At 51.2% G+C, this 11,692-nt stretch overlaps 1 protein-coding gene across 1 annotated transcript; it reads left to right on the top strand.

Annotated features, from left to right (window-relative positions):
• Window positions 1-238: 238 nt before the first annotated feature.
• Window positions 239-2,040, top strand: LOC123107437 (UDP-glucosyltransferase UGT13248). The gene is made up of 2 exons (XM_044529424.1): window positions 239-974; window positions 1,195-2,040. Exons 1-2 carry the CDS (start codon window positions 315-317, stop codon window positions 1,912-1,914), a joined length of 1,380 nt encoding a protein of 459 aa, XP_044385359.1. The 5' UTR covers window positions 239-314; the 3' UTR covers window positions 1,915-2,040.
• The last annotated feature ends 9,652 nt before the right edge of the window (window positions 2,041-11,692 follow it).

The following is an 11,692-nucleotide window of genomic DNA, read 5'->3' as shown; positions in this document are numbered from 1 at the left end:
CTGAGCCGGAAATCCGGAAATAAATACAGGAATAGATGCGAGCATCAGGATTTGAACTCTGATGGGTTGGGAATACCACAGTGGCTCTAACCATCCAACCACATATTGGTTCGCTAATTTGGCGTACTTGTGACCTGCAAGCTGTTGTAGGCTGCAGTTTGTGAGCCGTTCTACGGTTTTTCTTATAATTAGAGTGGAGCTCTTGTCCATCCTCCATATATACCCAGCGTCCATCACGTCCTCCCACACAAACTCGCTCATAAGCCAAGAAACGTTCTCCCCAGAGCTCGCTGGTTAACAACACGTCCGTAGCCATGGTGCACGCCGACGAAACCACACACATCCTCCTCGTCCCGTACCCGGCCCAGGGCCACCTCAACCCGATCCTCCAGTTCGGCAAGCGGCTCGCCGGCCACGGCGGCGTCCGGTGCACCGTCGCGGCGACCAAGTTCGTCGTCGGCTCCACGAAGCCGTCCCCGGGCTCGGTGCACGTCGCCGTTTTCTCCGACGGCTGCGACGCCGGCGGGCCCGCTGAGCTGGGCGGGCACAAGGGCCCCTACTTCGAGCAGCTGGAGTCGGCCGGGTCCGAGGCGCTGGACGAGCTCCTCCGGACCGAGGCGGCGAGTGGCCGCCCAGTGCGCGTGGTGGTGTACGACACGTTCATGCCGTGGGTGGCGCCCCTGGCGCGGCGGTACGGGGCGGCGTGCGCGGCGGTGCTCACCCAGACGTGCACCGTGGACGTCGTGTACACGCACGCACGGGCCGGGCGCGTGCCGGTGCCGGTGCGCAAGGGGGACTCCCCACTCGAGCTCCCTGGACTGTCGTGCCGGCTCGGCGCCGCCGACGTGCCGACGTTCCTGACCGACTCCGACGCGCACCACCCGTCCCTACGCGACATGCTAATGAACCAGTTCGCCGGGCTCGGCGCCGTGGATCACGTGTTCGTCAACTCCTTCTTCGACCTGGAGCCTCAGGTGAGCGCCACGCGAATCCGCCCTTGGCATCATATGCCGCGTGTGTCCCAAGCAGAGCGTACGTGCGTTCAATGCCAGGGCGCGCGTCGCATGCAGCAATGCAGCATACGTGCAAACACGTCGCTCGCAACGTGCAACCAATTGACGTTTACTGCCATTAATGGATTCCGAGCATTTGCACTGACGACACCGGCTACACTGTGTGCTTACGTATGTGCAGGAAGCCGAGTACCTGGCGTCGACGCTGGGGGCCAGGACGATCGGGCCGACGGTGCCGTCGGCGTACCTGGACGACCGCCTGCCCGACGACGCGTCCTACGGCTTCCACCTGCACACCCCGATGACGGCCGTGACCAAGGCGTGGCTGGACGCGCGCCCGCCGCGCTCCGTCGTGTACGCCTCCTTCGGCAGCATCGTGGCGCCGGGGCCGGACCAGATGGCCGAGGTGGCCGAGGGCCTCCGCAACGCCGGCAGCCAATTCCTGTGGGTGGTGCGCGCCACGGAGACGGCCAAGCTGCCCGAGGGCTTCGCGGCGAGGGCGGCGGCGCGGGGGGACCTGATCGTGCCGTGGTGCCCGCAGCTGGAGGTGCTGGCGCACGGCGCCGTGGGGTGCTTCGTGACGCACTGCGGGTGGAACTCCACCGTGGAGGCGCTGAGCGCCGGCGTGCCGATGGTGGCGGTGCCGCAGTGGTCGGACCAGCCGACCAACGCCAAGTACATCGAGGACGTGTGGCGCGTTGGCGTGCGCGCGCGGCCGGACGCCGGCGGGCTGGTGAGGAAGGGGGAGGTGGAGAGATGCATCAAGGAGGTGATGGGCGGCAAGGAGTACAAGAGGAGGGCGTCGGAGTGGCGGGAGAAGGCCAAGGCCGCCGTGAGCGAGGGCGGCACCTCCGACCGCAACATCGCCGATTTCCTCTCGAAATATCGCGTGGCAAAATGATCTCGAACACTTTTCAGAAGAAGAAGAAAAGATCTCGAGAACTCGAGACTATTGGGATCTGTGGTCTGAGAGTATTTAACCAAAAACTACCACATTTGCCGGAAACGTGACGGAAAACTACCACTCTACTTTTTGTGCGAAAAACTATCAAATTTTTCCTAAACCGTGACAAAAAACTACCAACTCGCGAAAACGCTCGCTTCGCCCGCGCTAACCCCGTTTCTGACCGGTTGGGCCCGCGAACAGTTGCCACGCGGGCTAACGGGCGGCCGGCGCACGTTGACGGCTGTTAACGGCGTGTCCGCTGTCGGAACGGCGACTGTCGGTCGGCCAATGGGTCAAGATCTGATCCTCTCCCCTCTCGTTGTACTCTCTCCGTCCTCTCCCTCTCTCTGAACTAGGTGGCGGCGGCGACGACGACGATGGCGGCGGTGGTTCCGGAGGGGGGCGTCGGCGATATGGGTGGTGGCGGCGGCGGCGGCGACGCTGGCGGTGGCGGCACAAGTTTGGACGCTGCGGGCTCAGTCGACAATTGGTTGGGGAGCACCAGCTTCTCGACGCAGGCCGGCTCGCAGCAGCAGGAGGCACAGCTCGCCCAGTCATCGCCAATGGGTTGCAGGTATGGAAATATCATCTGCTAGGTTAGCTGCTTCAATCTGTCAATTTGGTTAGCTGCTCATGAATTGGTTAGCTGCTTCAATCTGGCAAATTAGTAAGATGTGTTTGTTACAGATTGTTGTGTAGTAAACTGTATTGCACTTGTAGCTCTATCATTTTCAATTCAATTCATGAGCACCTATTTCTGCAGTTTTGCTGACAAGAAGTGAAAGATATGGTTTCATTTAGAAGGAAGAAACCCTGTGAAAAGGGGTATATATGAGTCAGATATATCTTTTGTTACTCTACAATCACTCATTGCTAGTGAAGGGTATGGACAGAGTGATTACATGTACTATGTGAAGGAGGAGGAAATTGGATCTGAAAGAGTAAAGTATTTAGGTAATGAAGCTAGTGTTCATGAAATGTTGGAGTTTGTTAATTATGTTAATGTTGTGAACATAAAGGTTGTGAGAGATGTTGAACCTGGAATAAGCACACAGGCTATTCAGAATTACATGAACACTCAAGAGAGTTACTGTGTGCAAAAGGTTGTGGAGCAATCTGAGCTTCAGAATGAGATAGATGATAGAAAGGCTCAGCTTGAGCGGAGCAGGATTCAAAGAGAGGCAGATTTGAACCACTTTGAAGGAGACACTGAAGTGTCTGAATTTTGTTCTGCTGATTCAGTTCATTCAGATGGGAGTGCTGAAGCTATTCAACAAATGGAAATAGAGTGTGCCTCTCAAGAGGAAACAACATTGCAAAGTACTGCTATTGTGAAACATGTGAAGAACCCTGGGCCAACTAGCAGATGTCACAATGAGGTAGAGAAAAAACGTTTTGAAGATTGGTTTCCTGAAGCAGATGAGTTTTGTTTTGCTGGTGATGCAGGCATAAGTGATGAGGAAGAAGAAGATGAAGTTGAACTATCATACATCATGAAGAAGCCAAAGACAAAGAGTAGTAAGAAAAAGATGAAGGAAAGGGTATATTTTGACCCTTCAATTCCCAATTCACATTTACTCTTGTGCAAGAGCTTGTGTTTTGATTCTGTTTGCCAGTTCAGAGAAGCATTAAGAGATTTTTATATAAGGACTTTGAGGTCTTTTCACTACCACAGGAACACTCCAACAAGAATTATTGTTTGGTGTTCACAGAGAGAGCATGGATGTGAATTTTACATGTGTGCCTCCAGGATAGCTCATGAAAGAACATTTTGCATTAAGAAGTGTAACATGGAGCACACTTGTCCAGCATCAGCAGAGAACACAAAGGTTACTACAAAGTGGCTTTCCAAAGCAGTTGAGCCTTCTCTTAGAGCAGATCCTAGAGCACCTGTGGATTCACTAATTAAAAACAGCAAAGTCAAGTTTTCAGTTGATGTATCAAAGAGTGTGGCCTATAGGGCAAGGAGGAAGGCTATTAAGGTTGTACAAGGTGACCAGAAGGAGCACTACTATAGACTGAGGGACTACCTACAAGCAGTTCTTGACACAAACCCTGGTAGCAGGTGTGTAGTTACAACATTTGAGGACCCAGAAAACCCTGCCCCAACTCCTAGATTTAAGTACATGTTCTACTGCTTGCATGCATCAAAGCAAGGATTTTTTAATGGTTGCAGGCCCTTTATAGGTAAATATATAACTGCATTTTGTTCAAAATATCTTGTTGTAATTTTTTGGTAGCTAATTTGGGTATGGATGCAGGGCTTGATGGTTGCTTCATCAAGCTAACCACTGGACAGCAAATTCTTGCAGCCACAGGAAGAGATGGCAACAACAACATCTACCCCATAGCCTTTGGTGTGGTTGGTAAGGAAGATTCAGAAAGTTGGACATGGTTCTTAACCCAGCTAAGATGTTGCATTGGAAGTGGAAGCAAATTTGGAACCTACACCATTATTTCTGACAGGCAAAAGGTATGCAACCTATCTTAGCCAGTAGTTCAGATAAATATAGTTATTACTGGCTTTATTTGTTTTTGTTCATGACCATGGTTATTAATTTACAATCAGGGTCTTCTTAAGGCTATAAATGAGGTGTTCCCTGATTCCCCTCAGAGATACTGCCTCAGGCACATCTATGCAAATTTTCAGTCAGCTGGTTTCAGAGGAGCAGAACTAAAAAAGCTAGTAGATAAGGCTAGCTACTCATTCACCAAACATGGCCATGAATTAGCAATGGCAGAGCTTAAAGTAGAGTGTGAGGATGCCTGGAAGTGGCTTACAAAAATTCAAAAGGAGACTTGGTGTAGGTCTTCAATGGATTACAATTGCAAAACTGATCTTGTTGTGAACAACCTTAGTGAGGTTTTCAACAAAATGATCCTTGATGTTAGGGCCAAACCAATTAGAACTATGTTTGAAGGAATAAGGTGTGACGTCCCCGATTTGACCGTACACTAATCATGCACGCAAATGTGTACGACCAAGATCAGGAACTCACGGGAAGATATCACAACACAACTCTAGACACAAATTAAAATAATACAAGCTTTATATTACAAGCCAGGGGCCTCGAAGGCTCGAATACAAATGCTCGAAGGCACAAGAGTCAGTGGAAGCAACAATACCTGAGTACAGACATAAGTTAAACAAGTTTGCCTTAAGAAGGCTAGCACAAACGGGGATACAGATCGAAAGAAGCGCATGCCTCCTGCCTGGGATCCTCCTAAACTACTCCTGATCGTCGTCAGCGGGCAGCACGTAGTAGTAGGCACCTCCGGTGTAGTAGGAGTCATCGTCGAAGGTGGCGTCTGGCTCCTGGGCTCCAACATCTGGTTGCGAAAACCAGGTAGAAGGGATAGGGGGAAAAGAGGGAGAAAGCAACCGTGAGTACTCATCCAAAGTACTCGCAAGCAAGGAGCTACACTACATATGCATGGGTAAAAGTGTAAAGGACCATATCGGTGGACTGAACTGCAGAAAGCCAGAATAAGAGGGGGATAGCTAATCCTGTCGAAGACTACACTTCTGGCCACCTCCATCTTGCAGCATGTAGAAGAGAGTAGACTGAAGTCCTCCAAGTAGCATCGCATAGCATAATCCTAACCGATGATCCTCCCCTCGTCGCCCTGTGAGAGAGCGACCACCGGTTGTATCTGGCACTTTGAAGGTTGTATTTTATTAAGTATCCGGTTCTAGTTGTCATAAGGTCAAGGTACAACTCTAAGTCATCCTGTTACCGAAGATCACGGTTATTCGAATAGATTAACTTCCCTGCAGGGGTGCACCACATAACCCAACACGCTCGATCCCATTTGGCCGGACACACTTTCCTGAGTCATGCCCGGCCTCGGAAGATCAACACGTCGTAGCCCTACCTAGGCACAACAGAAAGGTCAGCACGCCGGTCTAAATCCTATGGCGCAAGGGTCTGGGCCCATCGCCCATTGCACACCTGCACGTTGCGTACGCGACCGGAAGCAAAACTAGCCCCCTTAATACAAGAGCAGGCTTACGGTCCAATCCGGCGCGCGCCACTCAGTCGCTGACGTCACGAAGGCTTCGGCTGATACCACGACGTCGAGTGCCCATAACTGTCCCCACGTAGATGGTTAGTGCATATAAGCCAGTGGCCAGACTCAGATCAAATACCAAGATCTCGTTAAGCGTGTTTAAGTATTCGCGAACGCCGATCAGGGCCAGGCCCACCTCTCTCCTAGGTGGTCTCAACCTGCCCTGCCGCTCCGCCACAAAGTAACAGTCGGGGGCCGTCGGGAACTCAGGCCCACCACTACCTGGATGGAGCCACCTGCCCCTTCAGCCCCCATCTCCAGACAGTATCACCGGTAATGTAACGGTGTAAAGTATATAGTATATGCCCGTGATCACCTCCCGAAGTGATCACGGTCCAGTAGTATAGCATGGCAGACAGACAAGAGTGTAGGGCCACTGATGGAACACTAGCATCCTATACTAAGCATTGGGATTGCAGGTAAAGGTAACAACAGTAGTAGCAAGGACAGGCTATGCATCAGAATAGGATTAACGGAAAGCAGTAACATGCTACGCTACTCTAATGCAAGCAGTAGAAAGAGAGTAGGCGATATCTGGTGATCAAGGGAGGGCTTGCCTGGTTGCTCTGGCAAGAAGGAGGGGTCATCTTCGATGTAGTCGAACACACGGACATCGGCAGCGGTCTCGGAGTCTACCAAAAATGAGTAACGGAGGGGGAACACAATAAATAACAGAGCAATCAAATGTAACACAAAGCAAGACGCGGCAATACGTTGTGCTAGGGGTGACCTAACGTAGGGATAGACGATACCGGCGAAGGGGGGAAACATCCGGGAAAGTATTCCCGGTGTTTCGCGTTTTCGGGCAGATGAACCGGAGAGGGAAAGTCGTGTGTTCGCTATGTTAGGGATATGTGACGGACGAACATACTGCGTATCCGGATTCGTCTCGTCGTTCTGAGCAACTTTCATGTACAAAGTTTTTTCATCTGAGGTACAGTTTACTTTATATTAAATTAAGCTTTAAATGATTTTTTAATTCTGAATTTATTATAATTCGAAAATAAAAACAGGATATACTTTCTATACCCATCGTGAGCTAGCCATAGTGAATGACAGGTGGGACCAAAGGGTCCAGTTGACTCAGTCAACACTCTAGTCAACAGTCAATTATTTGACTGTTGATTGGTCAAAACTGCAGATCGGGCCCAGGCGTCATTGACACATATTCAACATTTTCTTTTAAGCGGATAATTAGAGGGGGTCCACCTATCATTGACTAGTATTTTAATAGGTTTATTTAACTAGTTAATTTAGAAGTGGGGATCCACATGTCATCTACTATTAGACTAATTAACTACTACTCCTACTAATTAAACTACTCCTAACTAGCAGGACCGGCCACACACGGCTGTGGCACAGCTGGCCACACACACCACACACACTCACGCACGCGCGCTCGCGCGCGCGCACACACACACCACACATGCACTACACACACGCGCGCTGTACACACAACACATGCATACATAGTGCTAGGGGTTAATTCTGTTCTCTATTTAGAAAAGATAGCATTTTGTGATTTTTATAGGAATTGATCCATGCATCAAATTGATTTGGTCCAATGAAAACATTTGAGCTTTGACAAGTGTACTACCTAGAAATATTATTCTTGCTCCTGTTAACAGTGTTTAGCCACAGTTTAGGGGCTGTTTAGAGGGCTAGTCAGTGTAGAAATAGAAAAGCTTACTAGTAATAGCTACAGTAGGTAGTAGCAATAGTAGATTCAGTAGAGCAGCAGCGGCATGCATACGAGCTGGGCGCGGGGCGCGGCGTTGCATGGTGACAAGCGGCGGCAGCCGCGCGTGGGCGTGGCCTGGCTACGAGCCTACGACGGGGCACACACGCAGGCGGGCGGAGGCGTACGCCGGCGCGGGAAGTGGCAGCAGCATCAGCAAATCAGCAACAACAGCGGAGCTAGCAGGGAGCAGTGCAGGCGTGCACAAAAGACAGCGGGCAGACGGGTGCACATGCGCGTGAGCACGGCAGAGGCCGGCCACGGCGCTGGTCAGCGAGGAGCGGCGCGGGAGCAGCGAAGCAAGCGGCATGCACACGGCCGCGCATGCTGGGCGCAAGGTGGGACGGACGCGAGGCGTGGACGGCCGCGGCGCGAGCAGTGGCACGGGGTGAGCGCGGCCACGGCTCCGGCGCCGACCACAACGCAGCGGCAGTAGGCAACAGTGGGCGGGCACGGGGCGTCAGAGACGGGCCGCGGAAGAGGCGCTGCAGGGCGCGTACTTCAGCGTGGACGCAGGGGCGGACGGTGTGCGAGCGCGTGCGGGAGGAGAGCTCCGGCCACGGCGGACTGCGGAGCCGAAGCTCGCGGGTAACGGTGCTACGGCGACTACGGCGACGAGGGAAAGGGGGAACGAGGTGGTGCTCACCGAGCAGGCGCAAGGAGGCCCATCGAGTGGCTTAGGAGCAGCAGAGGTGGCCGGCGTCGTCGTGGTTCGTCGGCGACCCGAGGAGGAAGAAGCTTCGATCCGGCGCTGCAGCGTGAGGAGCTCCAACGGGTGGCACCAGTTGATGCAGCGAAAGACGACGAAGCGGACGGACGCGGTCCTAGGCGGTGTGGGGGGAGGGCATGGTAGCCGCAGTAGGACAAGATGGCCGGCGACGCGGGCGCACTACGAGGTGGATCTGGACCGCGAGGGAGTGACGAGGGAGAGAGGGGGCGTGGGAAAAATATCTGCGCAGGGAAAGTGGAGCTGACAAGGCCGAGAGGGGCAGGGCGCCTGCCTTATCCCCTCGCCGACGCCGACGAGGTGGTTCGGCGGGGCGTCGCTCCTGTTGCGACCACGCCAGGGGAACATGGGGAGTAGGCGACCGGTGGGGGCTAGGTGGGCCAGCTGGCTGAGCTGGGCCGAGGCCCAGGGGCTTCTCTTATTTATTTAACCTTTTGGATCTCTTGTCTTTTTTTAATTACATTTCTATTTTCCTTTTAGTTTCATTTTATTTACTTATTTTAGTTTTGTAAAACATAATTTTTAGCATCTAAATTAGTAGTAATAATTAGGCCACTGCCACAAAAGTTTAACACTATAATAAAATAGATTTGTATTTGCTTTATTATTAAAGGCATTTAATAATTGCTTTTAGCCCCTGTTTTAATTAGTTAAGGGCATTAAACCACTTCGCAAAGATGTTGGTTCACGGCCATAATTAGTTATGCAATATTTGCCACACTTTGCACATTTTAGTTTGCATGTTTGAGAATTTTAAATTTTGACTTTAATTTGAATTTGGAATTTGAACTGTGTTTGAATGCAAAGGGGGATTAGTAATAGTAAGAGTGATGACATGGCACCATTAACATGGGTTTACTGTAGCTTAATTATCCGGACGTCACATAAGGACTAAGCAGATGATCAAAAAGCAGAAGACCAGGGAAAAAACAGAGAACAACAGGTGGATGATCACACCCAACTATTCAGAGAAACTAGAGGAGAATAAGAAGTATGCCAAATTTTGTGAGGCACATAAGGCTGGTCCTGACATTTGGCAAGTGTCTAGTAAGGAAAATCAGTACTGTGTCAACCTAGCTACTAACTCATGTGACTGCAGGAGGTCGGACATGACAGGTGTGACATGCAGTCATGCAATAGCAGCAATGAGCAAGATTCACATGCACCCAGAGGACTATGTGCATGAATTTTTCAAAAAATCACTATATATTGAAGCATACAAAGACATAGTGTACCCTGTCCCTGGTCCTAAATTCTGTCCTGACACCCATACTCAGGATATTGAGCCACCAGTGTTCAAAGAAAAAACAGGAAAGAAACAAACAGCCAGGAGAAAGGGCCAGTTTGAGGTGCCTGCACCAAAAGACACAAGCAGGATGGGAACAATTACATGCAGCAATTGTGGTCTACAGGGCCATAGATTTACTTACTGTGGGAAAGCTCTAAACCCAAGTCTTCAGATGAGAAAGAACTTACACCAGGTCATTCAAAAATGTTGCATTCTTTGTTTAGTTAATAGTTGTTTAATTATTTTAGGTCTGCTCTATGTACTAACTATCTTAATTCTGTCATGCAGGAGAATAGAGAAATTTTTAGGGGTTCCTCTAGTGCTAGTCACCCACCTCCAGAACCACCACATCAACACCAAACTTCACAGATGCCAGCCTCATCTGCTCCACCTCCTAAAGCAGTGAGGAACAGAAAAATAGCATCAGATAAGAGAGCTTCAGCATCAACTGTTTCTGCAGGAGCAGCCAGGTCTTCACCAGCACCTCCACCAGGATCAGCATCAACAAGAGCTCCAAGAGGATCAGCATCAACAAGAACATTCAATGCACCAAGAGCATCCACTGCAGAACCAGGGATATTAGCAGGCAAGAGGAAGAGGAAACCCCCTAGCAAGTTTGCACTATATTTTAGTGCTAGTGGAAACCATTGAAACTCTGTTACTAAGTTTGTGTTCTGCTACTTAGTTTGATTGTATGGTACTAAGTTTGTGCTCTGCTATTAGACTGCTTAAATTCAGACATGTGAACTTGTGTGCAATGTTGAATGTATGGTTGCTACTTATTTGTGCCCAATACCAATGGGTTAAGTGCTAGTGTTTTGTTTTATTTGTTTTACTTTGCCATTTGTGCAGTTTAGGTGCATGTTTTAATTGTTTTAATTTCTTTTTTGTTTTACTTTGCCGTTTCTATAGTTCAGAAGTGACTGCCAAATTCATTTTTTAAAAAAAATATGCACAAAAAAATGTCTAGCCTGGGGCTCGAACCCAGGACCAGTTGGTTGTAATCATGCGTTCAATACCAATGGGCTAGTGCTAGTCATTTGTTTGACTAGCATCGGCCAAACTTATTATATGTTGCCCACCACGTCGTCTGTTCAGCGTGCGTTGCAGCCGCCATCGTGGTGAGCGTGCGTTGAGTAAACCCAGCCGTTTCGGATTCTACGAATTTATTACGTGTCCACCCACCACGCTCTCTGCTCACTCGCCCACTCGCCGCTCGCACCGCCCACTCCGCTTCCCCCTCTCTCCTGTCGAAATCGCCGCCTACAACCACTGCCACCGCCGTCGCCATGGACTGGCAGCCGGCCATCGAAGCTCTCGCCGGCAACAACCAGGAGATGCGCGCGCAGTACAGGAAGATCGCGCGCTGGTTCCCCAGTCTAGCGATGATGAGGAACCACGCCCGCGGCCTCGTGAAGGTGATGACAGCTGCTGAAAAGCAGCGTGCCTTCCCTGCCGGCCGCACCATCCCGCCGCCGTCCCTTCTGCTGTGGGCGATGCGCGAGGTGCAGCACTCCCCCGACCCCAGGCAACGCGCCCGATGGTGGATGTACCGCTCATCCACCACGCCGCCGGCCGCCACGGACCACGTCACCGACGCCGTCCTTGCGCTCCCAGCCCCAATCAACAACGCCTACTGGGAGAGGCGCAATCCATGGGTCCTTGGGCCCTCTGACGACTCTGACAGCGAGTCGTCAGACGACGAGTTCTCTGACGACGAGTCCAGTGAATATGATGAGGAGGAGTCATCTGACGAATGTGACGACGAGGTGGATGAGGTCATCGTCCTCTCCGATGACGAGCCTGAAGTGCAGCTGCTGGCTCCCGTCCTCGACGCCGTGGAGGGGGACAGGAACCTCCCAATCCACGTGGATGTGCTGCCAGAGGTCGATCTCCCAGACGGCGTCGT

Source organism: Triticum aestivum, chromosome 5A (genome assembly GCF_018294505.1).
Source record: "Triticum aestivum cultivar Chinese Spring chromosome 5A, IWGSC CS RefSeq v2.1, whole genome shotgun sequence".
Taxonomy (NCBI): domain Eukaryota; kingdom Viridiplantae; phylum Streptophyta; class Magnoliopsida; order Poales; family Poaceae; genus Triticum; species Triticum aestivum.
The sequence above is the reverse complement of the archived record's forward strand: the minus strand, read 5'-3'. Positions and strand labels throughout refer to the sequence as shown.